The sequence below is a fragment of the Oratosquilla oratoria genome, chromosome 38 (genome assembly GCF_046742065.1).
Source record: "Oratosquilla oratoria isolate Oo_2021 chromosome 38, ASM4674206v1, whole genome shotgun sequence".
Classification (NCBI taxonomy): domain Eukaryota; kingdom Metazoa; phylum Arthropoda; class Malacostraca; order Stomatopoda; family Squillidae; genus Oratosquilla; species Oratosquilla oratoria.
The window spans coordinates 16,679,738-16,702,261 of record NC_134814.1 but is presented as its reverse complement, the minus strand read 5'-3'; the positions used below and the strand labels follow the sequence as shown (position 1 = coordinate 16,702,261).

At 38.5% G+C, this 22,524-nt stretch overlaps 1 protein-coding gene across 1 annotated transcript; it reads right to left on the bottom strand.

The window, feature by feature from the left end:
- Positions 1–279: 279 nt before the first annotated feature.
- On the bottom strand, positions 280–19,315 carry LOC143019985 (serine hydroxymethyltransferase, mitochondrial-like; the record flags this gene model as incomplete). Its single annotated transcript, XM_076176062.1, is given in 3 exon segments — positions 280–2,356; positions 9,246–9,401; positions 19,216–19,315. Coding segments are annotated over 3 exon segments (495 nt in total), but the record flags the coding sequence as incomplete, so codon positions are not given.
- Positions 19,316–22,524: the final 3,209 nt, after the last annotated feature.

Below are 22,524 nucleotides of genomic sequence, written 5' to 3'. Positions count from 1 at the left end.
ACCCAAGGCCCCTTTACTCCATCCGTCCATCTCATTCTCAGTCTACCCCTGAAGTTGGTAAGTATAAAAACAAAAAAATATTGGGGTTGTCTTATACATGGATATATACAGTACCTCACTTCAGCAGGAAGTAATTGTATATTAAGAATTTAAAATTCAAATTTATCAACTTCCATAACTTCTTTTCCTTTATCTCTTTTCTGATAAATGAACTTCCATGGTTTTGATTCACATATAGTATACCTTTTTGAACACATGTAGGGTAAAACAAAGGCAAAATAAAAGATAATATAATTTTATAAAAAAAATTATCAAAAGGAAATCAACATACCCAAATAATTTCCAATGTTCTTTTAGCCTTTAATGAACAAAGGCAACTTATAAATTGTATTCTGGCTGCTGCTAGGTGAAGTAAATTCAGCTGAGGATGAGGGCAGTGTAACCTGAGCAGGCAAGGCACTGGTCCAGGAAGATGGGTTATCATTTACACATTTTGAAAATAGGTGAAATGTGATGGGGGTGAAATGTTTTTGCAATGATACTTGGTACATACATTATGTGTAGGATGTGCTCTACTTGTGCTAGGTCAATCAGTTAGTTTGAGGCCCATAGTCAACAAACTGGTAGAATGACCAACACTATAATATAGACACAAATGCATAATAACCTTCAGGCCATGTTTGTAATGCCTGCAACAAGCTATCTGCTACTTCTTCTCATATATATATATATATATATATTCTCATATATTAAGGACTCGAACCTAGAACAACGGTTCCTTAGGCTGTATCCAAGAACATTCCACTGGACACTCCAGTGTCTTGTATGTTGCTGATTTGGGGAAAGAAAGATTTGTGTGCTGCCAGAATAATAAATACGAATTATAAATCGTAAAAACTTCATTGCCTGGATCATGGCACAAGGGATCACACAATTCTCTTGTGTATGGGTCTAATAAAGATGACATTTAGGCCAAGCAAGGATGACAGTTGGGGAGTTTATGTAGTGATGCAACAGAGTAATGATTCAGTTTCTTTCTGCTGGTACACTGACCCACCAAAGGCAAGAACAAGGCACAGTGGTGTGCTTCTCATTTCAGAGTCCACCACCCAAATATGGGATGCAGGAGGGACTGAGGTGGGACTGTGATGGGAACCAGAGCTCACATTATCCCAGGTCCTTAACCCCTTAATGAGTTGGTATTGTAAATAATTTTGCCAAATTAATGCTATTTCTGGAATTTATAGTGCTAATTTGAGAGCAATGTGTTGTTACAATTCTTTATCTATATTTTATGAGCTGGGATGAGTGGTCAAATGAGCTTTACTCACGACAATGTTGAGCTGAAATTCAGCCATCCCCCTTATGCAGGTGCATTTTTGGTATATGTGCGTACTCTTACAAAAAGACAATCTCAAGGGGTTTACAAAAAAAAACAAAAAAAAAAAACACCCATTTAATGTACTCAACAAGGGCTTGCCTTCATTTCATGTTTAAAGTCCCAAAGGTGGAGTCAATAATAATACCACCCAAGTATTCCTTGCATATCAAAAGTCTACTACATGAGACAGAGGGTACTGATGGCCAGCAACTTCACCTCCTCAAAGTTAAATTGCAAAGAGAAAGAAATAGAAGAATGAGTGAAGAGTAACACTGGTGGTGTGACAAGTTACCAGAGGATCTTTAGTCCTCTTACACCTGACCACCTTGCTTTGCAGGTAATGGCATACAAGTTAAAAAATATTTTATTTTGAAAAAAAAAAAAAAAAAAAAAAAAAAAAAAAAAAAAAAAAAATAATAATAATAATAATAATAATAATAATAATAAAATAAATAAATAAATTTGAAAGAAAAAGTTCCCATTGGGTTAAACTCTTTAAATTTAAAACAGGTAAGAATTATTAGACAATTAAGTTGTACGGTTTAACAAGTATCTAATAAAAGATATCCATATTACTAATAACATGTAACAAAGCAGAAAAAAAAAAACTAACTCTAATAATTCATAAACGAAGATAAAATAATTCACAAGAAATCATCCCATGCTTGATGGAAAGTTTGTACATGAAGTATATGAATCATCTTATGTTTAATGGGAACTTAAGTACATGGTGAACCTAATGATCATCAAATCCAGGCATTTCAAATTTTAGGGAAAATTCATTAACCTCCTTCCTCAGTGCATCCAATCGAGCTATAATTCCTGGATCACTTTCACACAAATTCTTGAAGTCTGCAATTTTCTTTCCTGATTTTTCTTTGGCTTCAGAGGCAATCTTGCAGGCTTTGTCAATCAGTTCCACAACATATACAAAATCTTCGTTTTTCAAATTCCTTGAGGTAAGTGCTGGTGTACCTGAAAATAATATCCATCATTAGTGGGAAAGGTGCAGGTGGGTGCATGCTTTGATTGGCTACCTCCCTTGTATGAGGGAAGGGAAGAAGCCTCTTGGTGTACAGATAGATAAACTAATACCTAGATGGCTATCCCTTAATGAGGACGAAAAGGCCGTAAGATATATATCAATAATTGGTTTCAGAGACTGCAAGAGGTTCACCAAACACCATATTGGTACACATAACAAATGCCCTTCCTTCCTTTATAGTGGGAATGGCCAAGTCAAAGTACATACCCACATCATAACAAATAAACCTAATCAACTGCCCTTCCCATCTCAGCACCTTAGGGATTGGTCATTCTACCCCTCATCATGCTGCTTGGATCTAAAGCAATGCATTTAGGCACAGCTCTAGTGCTAGTTTGTCCCCACTACTTCACCATACATTGCTTCTAACCCAAGACAGTGGGCAGTGTACAGGGATGACCCATCATCCATGAAAAGCTAAGTGAGAGGGAGGAAAGGGTGGTGGATGGGAGTGGAATGGGTGGGAGTGTGTACTTGCTTTTTGACTTAGCTACCTCCCTTGTATGGGGGAAAAACCTGCTTGCTATATAGATAGATAAGACTTCACCATATGGTACATACATACATATACCAATGGTTTTTTCCCCCTTACAAAGTGGGTAGCCAAAGTCAGGCATAAATCCATTCCCACCCATTTCACCCACACACCCATATATATATATATATATATATATATATATATACATATACCAATGGCTTTTTCCATCCCCACATACGTCACTCCCATTCACCCCCCTTCCTCCCTCTTATCTTGGCTCCTCCTGGATGACAGGTCATGCCTGCATTTTACCCACTACCCTAGGTCAGAAGCAATGTGGCAAGACAGCACATACACAGCAATGACGCTTCATGTAATCAGCAACCCCCCTATCCATCCTCTAATGCAGAAAAAGAGAAGACGGGGAGAAATCCCTTCAGGCTGCATCAAAATATCATTCACACATACTCCCTCACCCACTCCCTTCCATGCATCACAGCATCATCCATACACAACCATTCTCTACTCACCCTTATCTTCTATCTTTTCTCTTCCTTCCTCAACAGACATTCCCCACTTTCCAAATGCCCCTTTTATCCCATCCATCCATCTCATCCTTGGTCACCTCCCCCATTTTCACTTCATCCACCTCTGCCTTCCACACTTCTTTTACTAATCTTTCTTCACTCATTCTTTCCATGTGTCCAAACCATCCCAATACTCTTTCATTAACCCATCTCCCAACTCCCTTTCCACCCCCACTTTCCTTCTTACCTCCTTATTTCTCACTCTCCTCTGCCATACTTCTTAGGCATTTCATTTCACATTTAAGCTCTTCCTCTCTTGTTTCATGTTTCTGTTCCATTCAGTGTTGTCGGCACAATCACTCCTTCATACAAGCTCCTCTTACCATCCATTTCGAAAGGTCTGTTTTTCATTACCCTTTTTAATCCCCCAAGACATTTACTTGCTTCTCTCAATCTACATTCTACCTCCACCTCCACTCCTCCCTTTCCTGCCACATTCATACACAAGTATCTAAAGCTATCCACTTCCTCTAGTCTCTCATCACTGTACCAAATGGATTAGTTAACATAAGTGTTTAGTAACTGAAACATTGTTTTCTAAGGAAAGGGAGGGGTGTGGAATGGGTGACATGCAGGTACAAGCCTTGGCTGACTACCTCCTTCATGAAGAGAAAGAAACCTTTTTGTACACAGATAAATAGAAGTACAGTTTTCAATGATACATAAATATCTTGAACGAGCTGGATAAAATATAATCCAGGCTGACATCAATGAATTTATGGCAAAAAATTGGTAAATGGAGAGATAAAGTGACAGGACTTCATAAGCACAGCTCCAACTCCATATACTATGACAAAGTAAATGTAAATACAACTAGATAAATGGACACATACATAATAAAGGCCCTTTCCCCTTATAAGGGGCTAGTCAAGTTACTTCTCACAAAGTAAATGTAAATACAACTAGATAAATGCACACATACACAATAAAGGCCCTTTCCCCTTATAAGGGGCTAGTCAAGTTACTTCTCACAAAGTAAATGTAAATACAACTAGATAAATGCACACATACACAATAAAGGCCCTTTCCCCTTATAAGGGGTTAGTCAAGTTACTTCTCACATCAATTTCATATACATTAAAACCCATCTCAGCATCTTGTGGATGAAGAGTCACCCTGACCCCCCATCCTCTCTCTCTCATAGACACACACAACTTGGTTTTGTGGGCAATGCAGTGAGGCACATCACTTCTACAGCGTGGTCAAACAATTGAATCTGGTTTACCACTACTGCTACATCATATGGCAGCCCTCTCCTCATCTACACAAAATAATTCATACATCATGAGAAGAGCAACTCTTTGACCATGTCATCCTCTCATCCATTCACAATATCCCTTTAATTACTCCTTTATTTGGCACTCTTTCTTCCTGCTGAACAGACATTTCTTCATCATCCAAAGCCCTACTATGGAAAAGCTGTACCTTGCTGAACTGATGAGAATAAAAGTTGTAAAGGCATTGCTGTAGCAACTGGTCCAGATAGCATAAATTCATTCACTTAAATGTCATGTATTATTACCTGTCTGGGGTATTGGCTGCATGTTATTATGGCAAAGTAGCATGCAGTTGATACTTTAGGGTATATATGGGGCACCCCTACGGACCAGAGCCACACATCATTTTGTCTATGATAGAGGAAAACTCTGCTCATAGAGAAATGATGATACTTTTATACTACGACTGTCCCTCCGTTATGCTGTCCCCCAAACCCTTGTTGCTGTCCTGTACCATTTCTCTGAGTATTAATTTTCTGTTTTTGCCAGCCCTGTGGTAGGGGAAGAGAATGCTACCACCAAGTCTTTCCACTTGAGTTGTAAAAGGCGACAATAAACGGGATGGGGATGGGATTAGGAGTCCTACTACCTGTAGCCCCGAAAGGGGACATTCCTAAAAAGAAAAGAAAAGGCATAAGAGGGTCTGGGAGTTTTCCTCCAACCAGTACCCTAAGGTTTGGGTCTTTTAATGTGCGTGGATGTGGTACAGATGAGAGTAAAAGGGAAGAGATAGGCAGTATGTTTGTGAGAAGAAAGATGGATGTGCTGGCTTTGAGTGAAACAAAAATGAAAGGAAAGGGCAACTGTGAGTTTGGGAGTGTAGGTGGGAGGTACTCAGGAGTGAAGAGGGAACGAGGGAGAGAAGGGGTGGCTATACAGACGCTCCTCTACTTATGTTCATTTGTTTTACGTTTTTTCGATTTTACGTTTGAACTGACGGTAAAAAAAAAAATTGTAAAAAAAATTTTTTTGAGTGAATTTTTTAGTGTACTGCGCTCTCCGTAGTTCAAACGATACTTGCGCACAACGCTGCGTCCATTGTTTACATTGCGCAGATTACAAACTGAAAATGCCTTGCCTCCTCCTCCTCCACCATCTCAATTTATGTTGCTTGAATTTAATCTATTTGAAATTAATGTTATTATTTTACAATGTTATGTGTTTAATTAATGATTTAGGGGTGTTTTATAAGATACGGTAATAGAATTTACGGATGTATAGTACAGTAACAACTTACGTTCATTTTCAACTTACGTTCGGCCGTTCGGAATGTAACTAAAACGTAAGTTGAGGAGCGTCTGTACTAGTAAGTGAAGAGGTAAATAAGCTGGTGGTGGAGAGGAAGGAGGTTTCATCAAGGTTGATGTGGATGAAGGTGAAGCTGGGAAGGGGTTTTTGTAAGTGCGTATGGACCTGGTAGTGAGAAGAGCGTAGAGGAAAGGGAGGCTTTTTGGGTAGATATAAATGAGTGCATAGAGGGATTAGGGAGAAATGTCAATGTAGTTGTATTGGGAGACCTTAATGCTAGGGTAGGAAACGAACCAATAGATGGAGTGATTGGAAAGTATGGAGTTCCAGGTAAAAATCGTAGTGGAGAAATGATGGTGGAGATGTGTCTTGAAAGAGTTGATGATAGCAAATACAGTGTTTAAGAAGAAAGTCAAGAATAAGTACACATGGGAGAGGAGAGGGTGGTGGATGGAAGGGTGGCAGAGAGAGTGTTAATGGACTATATAGTGGTGACCAGGAGTATGGTAGGAAGAGTTAAGGATGTACATGTTCTAAGGGGAGAGAGTGGGGAATATCAGATCATTTTCTGGTGGAAGGTAAAATGAGAGTGGAGAATAGGTGGAGAAAGAGGAAAAGGGCAGAAGATAGGGAGGTACTTAGAGTGAACTGCTTAAATGAGGAAAAAAAGGAGAGTGAGTTTAAGAAGAAACTGAAAGAGGAGTGGGAGGGAGTAAAGGATAGAGTAGAACTAGGAGTGGAGGAGGGAGTCATAAGGTGTGCAAAGATGGTGCATGGAACAAGGAGGGCGGGAGGAAAAAGAAGGAAGGGTAGTGAGTGGTGGGATGAGGAAGCAAAGAAATGTGTAGAAGAGAAGAAGCAGGCATTCATAGATTGGCTGCAAATTATGACGAGGGAATTGTATGAGAGGTACAAAGTAAAGAGAAGGGAAGCTAAGCATAAGATAAAGGAAGCAAAGAGGAGAGCAGATGTGAAATGGGGTAAGAGTATGACAGAAAATTTTGAAAGCAACAAAAAGATGTTTTGGAAGGAAATTAAAAGAGAAAAAGGAGGTGAATCAAGTAGAGAAGAAAAGGTAAAAGGTGCAGATGGAGAGATGATAATGGAAGAGAAGACAGTGAGAAGAAGGTGGGCAGAGTATTTTAGGGAGTTGCTAAATGTGAAGGAGGATAGGGAGGGAAAGGTAGTTGCAGTGGAAAGCACTAAGAAAATGAGGGTGATGAGTGAGGAAAATGGAGGAGAAATAAGGAAGGATGAAGTGAAAGCAGCTGTTAAGATGATGAGAGCAGGTAAGGCATCTGGTCTGGATGGATGCCATGCAGAATGTCTGAAGAAAGGAGGTACAGTGATGGTGTATTGGCTGGTGAGGTTGATTAATGTTTGTTTGAGAGAGGGTAGAGTGCCGGAGGACTGGAGGAGTGCCTGTATAGTTCCACTTTACAAGGGAAAGGGGGACAAGCGTGAGTGTAGTAGTTTCAGAGGGATCAGCTTATTGAGTGTAGTTGGGAAGGCTTATAGGAGGGTCTTGATTGAGAGGATTAGGAGAGGAACAGAGGGAGTAATTGGTGAGGAACAGTGTGGGTTTAGGACAGGTAGGGGTTGTGTAGATCAGATCTTTGTGGTAAGACAGATATGTGAGAAAGCTATAGGAAAAGGTAAGGATGTTTTTTGGGCTTTTATGGATCTGGAAAAGGCTTATGATAGGGTAGACAGGAAGGCACTGTGGGAGGTACTGCAGTTATATGGGATAGGAGGAAAGCTGTTAAGAGCAGTCAAGAGTTTTTACGAGAGTAGTAGAGCTTGTGTTAGGATTAGAAATGCAGAGAGTGAATGGTTTGAGGTAAAGGTGGGACTTCGTCAGGAATGTGTTATGTCGCCCTGGCTGTTCAATCTTTACATGGATGGGGTGGTGCGAGAGGTGAATGCAAGGGTAGTGGGTCAGGGGTTGGAGATGATTAAAGAAAATAGAGAAAAGTGGGAGGTGAGCCAGCTGTTGTTTGCTGATGACACTGCACTTGTAGCAGGATTAGAGGAGGGATTGAGTAAGTTAGTGACAGAGTTTGAGAAGGTGTGTGAAAGAAGGAAGCTAAAGATAAATGTGGGTAAAAGTAAGGTGATGAGATGTACAAGGGGAGAGAGTGACAGCAGGCTGGAGGTAAGCATTAAGGGTGAAAAACTGGAGGAAGTGGATAGTTTTAGATACTTGGGTGCGAATGTGGCAGGAAAGGGAGGAGTGGGGATGGAGATAGAATGTAGATTGAGAGAAGTGAGTAAATGCCTTGGTGGATTGAAAAGTGTAATGAGAAATAGACATCTGGGAATGGATGCTAAGAGGAGGTTATATGAAGGAGTGATTGTGCCAACAGCATTGTACGGGGCACAAACATGGAACATGAGAGAGGAAGAGAGGAGTTTGAATGTGTTTGAGATGAAATGTCTGAGAAGTATGATAGGGGCTACTAGGCTAGAGTGAGAAATGAGGAGGTGAGGAGGAGAACAGGGGTGGAATGGGAACTGGGAGATAGGGTTGATGAAAGGGTATTAGGATGGTTTTGACACATGTAAAGAATGAGCGAAGAAAGTTTAGTAAAAGAAGTGTGGAAGGCAGAGGTGGAAGGAGTGAATATGAGGGGCCGTCCTAGGATGAGATGGATGGATGGGGTGAAAGGGGCATTACAAAAGAGAGCAATATCTGTGGAGGAAGGACGGGAGAGGACAGAAGATAGGGGTGAATGGAGAGGGGTTGTGTATAGATGATGCTGTGATGCAGGAGGGGGAGGGGGTGAGGGAGGGGGGAGGAAGTATGTATGAGGATTTTTTTTTTTTTATATATATTGATGCAGCCTGAAGGGATTTCTCCCCGTCTTCTCCTTTTCTGCATGAGGGGATGGAGAGGGGGTGGGTCGCCGAATTTATGAAGCGTTCCTGCTGTGGATGTGCTGTGTCTTGCAACACTGCTTCTGACCCAGGGCAATGGACAGGATGCAGGGATGACCCGTCATCCAGGAGGTGCCAAGATAAGAGGGAGGGAGGAGGGTGGAGGGGAGTGGAATATATAGGAAATGGAATGGGTGGAAGTGGTTTCTATGCCTTTTTCTTTTTGGCTACCCCCCATGTAGGGGGAAAAAGCCTTTGGTATATATATGTATGTATTATTACCTAAGCATCAGCCTAAAGAAAAATTGTTTAGGCATCATCATAATGAAGCACAAATCTTTCTTGAGCTCACCTAAACGAAGCCCACCAGGGAGAAGAGCACTCTTGTCACCAGGAACAGAGTTCTTATTGACAGTGATATTAACATAGTTGCATACTGTCTCCACACGGGCACCATCTAGGCCTTTGGGACGAAGATCAACCAACACTAAGTGATTGTCTGTGCCACCTGAAATAACAAATTATTCAATGTCTTATCATGTCAACAAATAATATGGAACATTATGACTTCAAGGTTTGGCATGAAAATCTAATGACTTTTTACAATATAATATTGGTGAAAAAGAAGTAAAGAAAGAGGGATCTGAAAAAGACCTGGGGGTGATAATCACAAGAGATATGTCCCTTGACAAACATAAACAAAATTGTTGACAAAACGTATAACTTGCTAAGATCAATAAAAGTGGCTTTTACCTACTTAGATGAAGAAATGGTAAAGAAAATACTAATCACATTGATAAGGCCTAAATTGGAGTATACAGTGACACTATGGTCACCCAGTACAAAAAAGAATATAAAGAAGATTGAGAGAATCCAGAGAGCAGCTACAAAGATGGCCCCAGAACTATCAAAACTCTCATATGAAGAAAGATTGTTAAAATTGGAGTTGCCGACTCTGGAACAAAGAAGAGAAAGAGGTAACTTGTTGACCATCTACAGAATTATGAAAGGCATGGAAGTCCTTGATAGAGAAGATTTATTAAATTGGGATAATAGAAACACAAAGAGGACATGGAAAGAAGCTCAAAAAGGACAATTATAGAAGAGACCTGAAAAAGAACATCTTTCCCCACTGGGTGATGGATGTATGGAACATATTAGTGTGTGCAAAAACAATACAAGAATTTAAGAGCAAACTAGATATGGAGAGATATAAAGACAGGACACCATGAGCATAACTCCCTTTCCTGTAAGATACAACTAGGTAATTATTGAAAGGGACGCAAAATAAGTACTTCTTTGAGGTGGTCTTGTGAGCTGGTCTTGCCACCTATCTTCAAGTATCATCAATATTCTTACCTCTAGACCAGACCAAAAATCCTCTCTCACCTTCAACCATTTCCTCCACATTTTTACAACTATGCTGAGATGGCAGCTGGTGAATACTCCTTCCTCTGTGCTAGCACATGACATTGAAACTGACTAATACAAATACAAGAGACAACAGTCCAAAGTGTCTTCACAGAAGGATTTATGAGATGGTTCTAGGAATGCTGTTAGTTACTGCAAGGTTACAGGTTTCTATTCAGCAACATTTATAATAACTAATAATTGACTCAAGTTCCACTCACAGCCCCCACAATAGCTACCAACAGTCCTTAAGATCTTTCATAAGTTCCTTAAGAAAGAAATTTTGGAATAATGTCTGTTTTTTTTTCTGTTTCAACAGTTAATGGGAAAGCAGCCAATGGTTTCAGTTCTCTTTATTTGAAAAAGTAAAAACTAACAGTAAGAATGCTTAGTGATTTTGAGAATCAGATGTGGGGAGATGATTACCTATCATATGAATGAGAGAGAGAGAGAGAGAGAGAGAGAGAGAGAGGAGAGAGAGAGAGAGGAGAGAGAGAGAGGAGAGAGAGAGAGAGGAGAGAGAGAGAGAGGAGAGAGAGAGAGAGGAGAGAGAGAGAGAGGAGAGAGAGAGAGAGGAGAGAGAGAGAGAGAGAGAGAGAGAGAGAGAGAGAGAGAGAGAGAGAGAGAGAGAGAGAGAGAGAGAGAGAGTGTGTGTGTGTGTGTGTATTTACCTAGTTGTACCTAGTTGTATTTTACGGGAAGGGGAGCTATGCTCGTGGGGTCCCGTCTTCATATCTCATTTTATCTAAACTATTTTTAAATTCATGTATTGTTTTTGCACACACCACTTTCTCATCTAACTTGTTCCAACTGTCTATTGCTCTGTGAGGAAAGCTGTTCTTTTTCAAATCTCTTCTATAGTTGTCTTTTTTTATTTTCTTTCCGTGTCCTCTTGTATTTCTGTCATCCCATTTTATCAGATTCTCTCTATCAGTAATTTCTATGCCTTTCATGATTCTGTAAATAGCTATCAAATCTCCTCTCTCTCTTCTTTGCTCTAGGGTCTGTAGTTTAAGTTTTTGTAGTCTCTCTTCATATGATAGTTTTGAGAGTGTTGGTGCCAGTTTTGTAATTGCTCTTTGTATTCTTTCAAGTTTTTTTATACATTTTTTTGTACTTGGTGACCATATTGTTGCTGCATATTCCAATCTTGGTCTTATCAGGGTGATTAGGATTTTCCTCACCATTTCTTCATCCAGGTATGTAAATGCCACTTTGATTGTTCTTATTAAATTATAAGTTTCTCCAAAAATCTTATTTATATGTTTCTCAGGTGACATATTATTCATAACAATGACTCCCAGGTCCTTCTCATTTTCTACTCTTTTTATTCCTTCTTCTCCCAAATTATATGATCCTGTTATTCTGTTTTTGCTTTTTCCAAATTCCATTATACTACACTTTTTTGTATTGAACTCCATCTCCCACTTCCTACTCCATTCTTGTACTTTATTTAGATCTCTCTGTAGTGATTCACAATCTTCTTCAGTTTTCACTCTTTTCAGTAATTTTGCATCATCTGCAAAGAAGCTCATATAGCTTTCAATTCCTTCATCCATATCATTAATATATATAGCAAACATTATTGGGGCCAGAACTGTTCCCTGCGGGACACCGCTTATTACTTCATTCCATTTTGAGTACTGATCTCTTATCACTACTCTCATTTTTCTTTCTTGCAAAAAGTCTTCCATCCAATTTAGCAATTTACCTTGTATTCCTCCTTCATATTCTAATTTCTTAAGCAACTTCTTATGTGGTACTTTGTCAAAAGCCTTTTTTAGGTCTAGAAATGCACAATCAGCCCATCCATCTCTTTCTTGTATTATATCTATTAGCCTTGAATAGAAACATATTAAATTGGTGACGCATGATCGTCCTTGTCTGAATCCAAATTGCCTTGGATTTAGTACGTTGTTTTTTTCCAAGTATTTTACCCATCTACTTTTGATAATTCTTTCACATATTTTTGCTATTGTACTTGTTAGAGAGACTGGTCTATAGTTGGTAGGTTCTTCTTTATTTCCTCCTTTATATATAGGTACTATATTTGCTTTTTTCCAATCTTCTGGAACTTTTCCTTCTTTTAAGGAACTGCTTATTATGCTATGTATTTTGTCTGCCAGTTCATTCCTGCATTCTTTCAGAATCCAGTTTGCTATTTCATCTGGCCCATGCGATTTTCTGACATCAAAATTACCCAAGTGTGTCAATATTTCATTCTTTGTTACTTCTATTTCTTCCATAGGGGGGACTTTTTCCTTCCACTCAATCTCTTCAGGTTGTATATTTTCCCTTGTAAACACTGATTTAAAATGTTTGTTCATAATTTCTGCCATTTCCATTTCCTCAGTGTATTCAACTCCTCCTTGTCTTAATTTCTCCAAGTCTTGTTTGTTTTTCAGTTTATTGTTTACAAATCTGTATAATAGTTTTGGTTGATCTTTACACTTTTCTATAACATCTTTTTCATATTTTATTTTTTCCTCTCTGCACTTTTGTACATATTCATTTCTATAACCAGTATATATTTTCCATTTTTCAGGTCTTCTGTCTTTTTTCCATCTGGTCCAGGCTTTGTCTCTTTTGTCTTTTATCTCCCTACAACTTTTGTTGTACCAGCATTTTACATATTCTTTTTCTTGTTTTTGTCTTGGGACATACTTTTCCACTCCTTTTTTGTAAATTTTTGTCAAAATATTCCATTTCTCTTCCACTGATGTTTCTTCTTTGTATATTTCTTCCCAGTTTTCTTGTTGGAAGAATTCTCTTATTTTATCAAAGTTAGTTTTTTCATACATCATTCTTCCTTTTCTATATTGTTCATTTCTTTTCATATATTTTTCTTCATTAAGTTCCAGTTCAATCAATATGTGGTCACTTTTACCTATTGGTGTTTTATATTCAATCTTGTCCACTATTCTAGGTTCAGATGTAATTATTAAGTCTAGCCTCGATGGTTCTTCTTCATTTCTATACCTAGTGTTCTCTTGTATCCATTGTGTCATTGAATGGTCAGTAATCATCTCAAGTAGAGCATTTCCCCATGAGTCATCACCACTCTTTACTGTCATTTCTTCCCAGCTGATTTCTTTGCAATTAAAGTCGCCCATCATAACTATTCTTCCTCCGTCTTCCATTATTTTAGTTAATGCTATCTTTGTGTCCTCTAACATACTTTTATGTTCACTCTCCTCCCATGAGGCTGTTTTCGGAGGCACATAATTGATCACAAATTTTCTGCTCTTCTTATCTCGGTCTTCCACTTCTATCATAATCATCTCTACTGTATTCTTTCCATATATGACACCTTTCACGTTTATATCCTTCTTAGTCAGGAACATAACTCCACCCCCTTGTTTTTTCTCTCTGTTTCTAATCCAATAATTGTATGTATCATGTCCTACACTGTTGGGTGGTAGTGGGCCTTTTAATTTTGTTTCTACAATTCCCATTATGTCCGGTTCTTTTTCTTTCAAATAATCATTCAGTTCATTCAATCCTGTTATCAATCCATCTATATTTGTGTAAGACACTCTTAGTTTTCTGCCACTTCCATTGTGTTCTCTGTTTCCCTTATGTTTTTCTTTAGTATGTCGAACTGCTTTATTTTCATGTTCACTACTCTCCAATAGAATCTCTCTTTCTCTGACTCCGTTCTTTCCTCGTTTTTTGCCTTAGCTTCAATTCTTTTCTGCTTTTCTGCCTCTCTTTCCTCCTTATTCATTTCTCTTTTTATCCATACCTTTTTATATTGATCATTTGTTGCTAGTTTCCCTGTCTTGGATAGAATTTTCTCTGCCGTTGTTTGTGACCTGAATTTAATCTTAATTGGTCTGGTCTTATCTGTACTATATTTTCCGAGTCTGAATTTTTCCTCAATTTCCTTTATAATTTCTGGTTCATCTTCCTGGACTAATTTTAATAAACTGCTTACTCTTTCATTTTCCTCCTTGATTCTTGCGGTTCTATCTGGGTTATGTTTCTCTTCCATTCCTAATATAATTATACATTTCTTTTTGTCAGCTAATTCTCTTACTATATTCTCCTTCTGTCTCATCACTTTAATAACTGAGTCTTCATTATGTTCTTTCAATTGCTGTTTGACTATGTCAGTGAATGAAACCTTATTCCCTTCTTGAGTTATTCTCCAATTTTTAGCTTCTGTAGCTATTTTCTCTCTGTTTTCATTACTATTCTTCTTCAATTTCTCATTCTCCTCCTTTACATTTCCTAACTGTCTTTTTAGGTCCTCTACTTCTTCAGTTAAGTTTCTGTTGGCCTTCTCTAGTTGTTCCAACCTTTCAATTCTCTGGAAAATGGAGTCTACATTACCTAACTTACGTTCCAAGTCCTCGATCACCTTATCAACTCTCTCCTCTAGTCTTATCAGTCGGGGGGGGGGGGGGGGTTGTGTCCCCCCCACCCTCTTTAAATCCCTGGAACATATTCTCGTCACTTTCTACTGTATTGCTCCTCTCTATACTTCTAATCTTTACATTTTTATTTGCCATTTCGTCATCACTGAGCTGGTCCGGTGGTCGTTTCATGTTGACCTTACGCCCGTCTGCCTGGGCCAAGTCCTCCACATCCTCATTTCCTTCCATTTCCCCAGCAATCCCTCCCCTTCTCCTCTTTTCCTACTTACCTACTGCCCCACGAGCAATTTCCCCCCACCCTGCAAATACAAAAAGGTACTTCTCTTTGCGTTGGGATCCACAATCGGCACTTTTCTTCAGAACGTTCTTCAAGCCGTCCGTTCGTTGAAAGTGTGTATTTACCTAGTTGTACCTAGTTGTATTTTACGGGAAGGGGAGCTATGCTCGTGGGGTCCCGTCTTCATATCTCATTTTATCTAAACTATTTTTAAATTCATGTATTGTTTTTGCACACACCACTTTCTCATCTAACTTGTTCCAACTGTCTATTGCTCTGTGAGGAAAGCTGTTCTTTTTAAAATCTCTTCTATAGCTGTCTTTTTTTATTTTCTTTCCGTGTCCTCTTGTATTTCTGTCATCCCATTTTATCAGATTCTCTCTATCAGTAATTTCTATGCCTTTCATGATTCTGTAAATAGCTATCAAATCTCCTCTCTCTCTTCTTTGCTCTAGTGTCTGTAGTTTAAGTTTTTGTAGTCTCTCTTCATATGATAGTTTTGAGAGTGTTGGTGCCAGTTTTGTAATTGCTCTTTGTATTCTTTCAAGTTTTTTTATACATTTTTTTGTACTTGGTGACCATATCGTTGCTGCATATTCCAATCTTGGTCTTATCAGGGTGATTAGGATTTTCCTCACCATTTCTTCATCCAGGTATGTAAATGCCACTTTGATTGTTCTTATTAAATTATAAGTTTCTCCAAAAATCTTATTTATATGTTTCTCAGGTGACATATTATTCATAACAATGACTCCCAGGTCCCTCTCATTTTCTACTCTTTTTATTCCTTCTTTTCCCAAATTATATGATCCTGTTATTCTGTTTTTGCTTTTTCCAAATTCCATTATACTACACTTTTTTGTATTGAACTCCATCTCCCACTTCCTACTCCATTCTTGTACTTTATTTAGATCTCTCTGTAGTGATTCACAATCTTCTTCAGTTTTCACTCTTTTCAGTAATTTTGCATCATCTGCAAAGAAGCTCATATAGCTTTCAATTCCTTCATCCATATCATTAATATATATAGCAAACATTATTGGGGCCAGAACTGTTCCCTGCGGGACACCGCTTATTACTTCATTCCATTTTGAGTGCTGATCTCTTATCACTACTCGCATTTTTCTTTCTTGCAAAAAGTCTTCCATCCAATTTAGCAATTTACCTTGTATTCCTCCTTCATATTCTAATTTCTTAAGCAACTTCTTATGTGGTACTTTGTCAAAAGCTTTTTTTAGGTCTAGAAATGCACAATCAGCCCATCCATCTCTTTCTTGTATTATATCTATTAGCCTTGAATAGAAACATATTAAATTGGTGACGCATGATCGTCCTTGTCTGAATCCAAATTGCCTTGGATTTAGTACGTTGTTTTTTTCCAAGTATTTTACCCATCTACTTTTGATAATTCTTTCACATATTTTTGCTATTGTACTTGTTAGAGAGACTGGTCTATAGTTGGTAGGTTCTTCTTTATTTCCTCCTTTATATATAGGTACTATATTTGCTTTTTTCCAATCTTCTGGAACTTTTCCTTCTTTTAAGGAACTGCTTATTATGCTATGTATTTTGTCTGCCAGTTCATTCCTGCATTCTTTCAGAATCCAGTTTGCTATTTCATCTGGCCCATGCGATTTTCTGACATCAAAATTACCCAAGTGTGTCAATATTTCATTCTTTGTTACTTCTATTTCTTCCATAGGGGGGACTTTTTCCTTCCACTCAATCTCTTCAGGTTGTATATTTTCCCTTGTAAACACTGATTTAAAATGTTTGTTCATAATTTCTGCCATTTCCATTTCCTCAGTGTATTCAACTCCTCCTTGTCTTAATTTCTCTAAGTCTTGTTTGTTTTTCAGTTTATTGTTTACAAATCTGTAGAATAGTTTTGGTTGATCTTTACACTTTTCTATAACATCTTTTTCATATTTTCTTTTTTCCTCTCTGCACTTTTGTACATATTCATTTCTATAACCAGTATATATTTTCCATTTTTCAGGTCTTCTGTCTTTTTTCCATCTGTTCCAGGCTTTGTCTCTTTTGTCTTTTAACTCCCTACAACTTTTGTTGTACCAGCATTTTACATATTCTTTTTCTTGTTTTTGTCTTGGGACATACTTTTCCACTCCTTTTTTGTAAATTTTTGTCAAAATATTCCATTTCTCTTCCACTGTTGTTTCTTCTTTGTATATTTCTTCCCAGTTTTCTTGTTGGAAGAATTCTCTTATTTTATCAAAGTTTGTTTTTTCATACATCATTCTTCCTTTTCTATATTGTTCATTTCTTTTCATATATTTTTCTTCATTAAGTTCCAGTTCAATCAATATGTGGTCACTTTTACCTATTGGTGTTTTATATTCAATCTTGTCCACTATTCTAGGTTCAGATGTAATTATTAAGTCTAGCCTCGATGGTTCTTCTTCATTTCTATACCTAGTGTTCTCTTGTATCCATTGTGTCATTGAATGGTCAGTAATCATCTCAAGTAGAGCATTTCCCCATGAGTCATCACCACTCTTTACTGTCATTTCTTCCCAGCAGATTTCTTTGCAATTAAAGTCGCCCATCATAACTATTCTTCCTCCGTCTTCCATTATTTTAGTTAATGCTATCTTTGTGTCCTTCTAACATACTTTTATGTTCATTCTCCTCCCATGAGGCTGTTTTCGGAGGCACATAGTTGATCACAAATTTTCTGCTCTTCTTATCTCGGTCTTCCACTTCTATCATAATCATCTCTACTGTATTCTTTCCATATATGACACCTTTCACGTTTATATCCTTCTTAGTCAGGAACATAACTCCACCCCCTTGTTTTTTCTCTCTGTTTCTAATCCAATAATTGTATGTATCATGTCCTACACTGTTGGGTGGTAGTGGGCCTTTTAATTTTGTTTCTACAATTCCCATTATGTCCGGTTCTTTTTCTTTCAAATAATCATTCAGTTCATTCAATCCTGTTATCAATCCATCTATATTTGTGTAAGACACTCTTAGTTTTCTGCCACTTCCATTGTATTCTCTGTTTCCCTTATGTTTTTCTTTAGTATGTCGAACTGCTTTATTTTCATGTTCACTACTCTCCAATAGAATCTCTCTTTCTCTGACTCCGTTCTTTCCTCGTTTTTTGCCTTAGCTTCAATTCTTTTCTGCTTTTCTGCCTCTCTTTCCTCCTTATTCATTTCTCTTTTTATCCATACCTTTTTATATTGATCATTTGTTGCTAGTTTCCCTGTCTTGGATAGAATTTTCTCTGCCGTTGTTTGTGACCTGAATTTAATCTTAATTGGTCTGGTCTTATCTGTACTATATTTTCCGAGTCTGAATTTTTCCTCAATTTCCTTTATAATTTCTGGTTCATCTTCCTGGACTAATTTTAATAAACTGCTTACTCTTTCATTTTCCTCCTTGATTCTTGCAGTTCTATCTGGGTTATGTTTCTCTTCCATTCCTAATATAATTATACATTTCTTTTTGTCAGCTAATTCTCTTACTATATTCTCCTTCTGTCTCATCACTTTAATAACTGAGTCTTCATTATGTTCTTTCAATTGCTGTTTGACTATGTCAGTGAATGAAACCTTATTCCCTTCTTGAGTTATTCTCCAATTTTTAGCTTCTGTAGCTATTTTCTCTCTGTTTTCATTACTATTCTTCTTCAATTTCTCATTCTCCTCCTTTACATTTCCTAACTGTCTTTTTAGGTCCTCTATTTCTTCAGTTAAGTTTCTGTTAGCCTTCTCTAGTTCTTCCAATCTTTCAATTCTTTGGAAAAATGGAGTCTACATTACCTAACTTACGTTCCAAGTCCTCGATCACCTTATCAACTCTCTCCTCTAGTCTTATCAGTCTGGGGGGGGTTGTGTCCCCCCCACCCTCTTTAAATCCCTGGAACATATTCTCGTCACTTTCTACTGTATTTCTCCTCTCTATACTTCTAATCTTTACATTTTTATTAGCCATTTGATCCTCGGTGGTCTTTCATGTTTACCTTCCGCCCGTCTGGCTGGTCAAAGTCCTCCACATCCTCATTTACATCCATTTCCCCAGTAATCCCTCCCCTTTTCCTCTTTCCCTACTGTCCCACTACTCCACGAGCAATTTCCCCCCACCCTGCAAATACAAAAAGGTACTTCTCTTTGCGTTGGGATCCACAATCGGCACTTTTCTTCAGAACGTTCTTCAAGCCGTCCGTTCGTTGAAAGTGTGTGTGTGTGTGTGTGTGTGTTAGGAGGAGGGGGGGATATTAAACTTACCTGATACAAGAGTAAAGCCCTTTGCCATTAATGTTTCTGCCATAGTTTTGCAGTTACTCAATACTTGCTTTTGATATTCCTTAAACTCCGGGGACATTGCCTGAAACAAAATTATGTTAAATCAGTGTTATAATACTGCCAATTTTAACTTTATTTTTCACTAATTACAATGTTGAATAAGGTAGACCAAAGAATATTTAGGTGGTTTGGTCATATGGAAAAAATAAATGAAGAAAGACTAAAAAAAATGTAGAAAGCAGAAGACCAAACATGAAATGGATAGATAAGGCAATGGGCACTGGGATGAATGGGGAATGTCCATGGAGTAGGGTTGAAGAAGTACAATAGATTGGAGTGAATGGAGGAAGATTGTGAATGAATGATGTAGTGCACAAGGACATTCTCCTATGCTTTGCTCTACTGGCTTCAACTGGAGTGGCACACAGCAGGCATGGATGACAATTTATTCATGAGGAGCTGAGATAAGAGTGGAGTTATGTGGACTTTGTGTAAAGTGTGTGTGTGTGTGTGTTTTGGCTCACATGTTATTTGTATGCAGGACTGGATGCCAATGGAACCAATAATAGGTATTTTCAAGTGGTGATACTACAAGATGGACATCAGAGAGAAGCATCTCCCTGCTGCCAATCTTCAAATCCAGTCAACACCCTTACCTCTCTCTGGAGGTGCAGCCCCTGAGGAGCTGATGCTCAGTCTTCAGACCAGTCTAAGATCCCTCTTTTACAAAAGAAGTGCTGACAACTAGCATCTCCTCCTCTCCTCCTGCTCCGCTGAACCAGAGACACAACAGAAATAGTCCTACATTAATATAAGACACTAGTCCAACATTTCTTTCCACAGAGCTTTATGGGAAACCCAATGAGTACTGCCAGTGACCTAAGGCTGTTAGCTCCTTGTCTGAAACTTGAGATGATATGGATTGTAGTTTCAATGAGTATTGAATCCTGCATACATGTAATGTAATGAGATGGTTCATCTATTGAACTTTCATTAAGCAAGTTGGTAAGACACAGCACCAATAGCTCTAATAGCCTGGATTCAATCTCCAGTTATAAAGCCTATCTATCTACCCATCTATATATTAAGGGGTATAGCCAAATCAAAAGGCAAGTACAGACGCTCCTCTACTTACGTTCATTCGTTTTACATTTGAACTGACTGTAAAAAAAAAAAGGTAAAAAAAAAAAAAATAAAAAAAAGTGAATATTTTAGTTTAGCGCGCTCTCCGTAGTACGAGACGTTCAAACTATACTTACACATGACGCTGCATCCATTGTTTACATGGCACAAACGACAGACTGAACGTGCCTTGCCTCCTCCTTCCCCTCCTCCTCCACCATCTCACTTTAAGTTGCTTGAATTTAATTTGTTTGAAATTAATGTTATTATCTTACAATGTTATGTTTATAATTAATGATTTAGGGGTGTTTTATAAGATAAGGTAATAGAATTTATGGATGTATAGTACAGTATGAACGATCATACATTACTGGAACGTACAGTAACAACTTGCGTTCATTTTCACGTTATGTTCGGCCGTTCGGAACGTAACTAAAACGTAAGTTGAGGAGCGTCTGTACCCACTCGAACCATTCCACTCCCATCCACCACCAGGGAATTTTTTTTTTTTTTTTTTTTTCCAGAGACATTTTTCATCTTTTTTTTTAAAATTTCACCAGAGCCATGTTTTTGCAGGTTCGATTTCCTTCAAACTATTGGAAGGCTAACTCATTACTCATGTCAGAGCGAGTTTGCATATGTACAGTGTACGTATGCATGCGGTGATGTGGTATTGGGTATGGTGCATTGTACATGTATTCAGCAAGTTGATTGGGCAGCTAGCTGCATGCAACCAATGAACTTCCCTGCATACATGTACCATGCAATTCGCAACTAGCGACATTATGTAGCACGATAGTCGTGTAGAGTCTAGTCAACATGTACTGGTATACGCGCGCATGCAGCCGATACGAAGATAGGCTAGGTAAGCCATTGATTTCTAGCAGCTATACCGCGTACACATATGTACGTACATCAACAAATTAAAGTTGATTAATGCGTTGCATTTATGATATCGATTGATAATGCAATGATTGATCACGGGTAAGTTGTGTTTGCTCTGATCCTTTCATCAATGGTGATGGGATTCAGGGATTGCCAAATGATGGATAATGCATGAAAAACGTTAAATCTTGCTGCGGGAGCTATTTTTTTGTGGGGGATCACTCCTGCCATTGGATTTGCGAGAGCGACATTGCAACTTTCCCGAGCGAAATCGCTCGTCGCTCCCGTGTATTTTTTTCGCTGTCCACCACCCTTTCTCCCCTCTCATCTTAGCTCCTCATGGATCATTCCTGTATCCTGCCCACTGTCCTGAGTCAAAAGCAATGTGGCAAGACAGCATGAGTGAAGAATGAGTGAACTTGAGGGGACAACCAAAGATGAGATGGATGGATGTGGTGAAAGGGGCACTGAGCAAGGAAGGGAGAAGGCAGGAGATAGAAATGAGTGGAGAATAGTTGTATATAGATGATACTGTGATAAAAGGAAGGGAGGGGGTGGGGGATGGGGAAGGGGGTGTCAGGGAGTGGTTATTTATGAACAATATTTTGACAGCCCAAAGAGATTTCTCCCCATCTTCTCTTTTTCTATCAATATATGAAGAGCTTTTTCTTACTTATAGGGGAGGTAGCCAAATTAAAGGCTATTACCTACTCCCACCCATTCCACTCACATCCACAACCTTTCCTCCCTCTCATCTCAATTTCTCTTTTTCTGCAAAGCCAAATAGCCAAAATAAATCTGGTCTCAAGGTAGCCAAAGTCAAAAGGGATAAAACCACTCCCACCCATTTCATCCTTGCACACTTCACTCCCATTTACCACCCATCCCTCTGTCTTTTCTTGGCTCCTCCTGGATGACAGGTCATCCCTGCATCACACCCATTTCACTCGGTCAGAAGCAATGCAGCAAGACACAGTACATCCACAGCAAGGCTAATTAATTTAATTTGTGTCCCCCACCTCTCTATCACCTCATGCAGAAAAAGAGAAACAGGGAGAAATCTGTTTGGACTGCATCAAAATATCATTCACACATAACTCCCTAAGCCCCCATCCCTCGCCTACTCCCTTCCATGCATCACAACATCATCCATACACATTCATTCTCAATTTATACTTCATAGTATATGAATACTTGGGGGAAAGGTGACAACTTTAGTCACTGTTAAGTTTCTCCTGATGTGCTGTATGGTCCTCCTTTTTTTTTAATAATGGACCAATGACA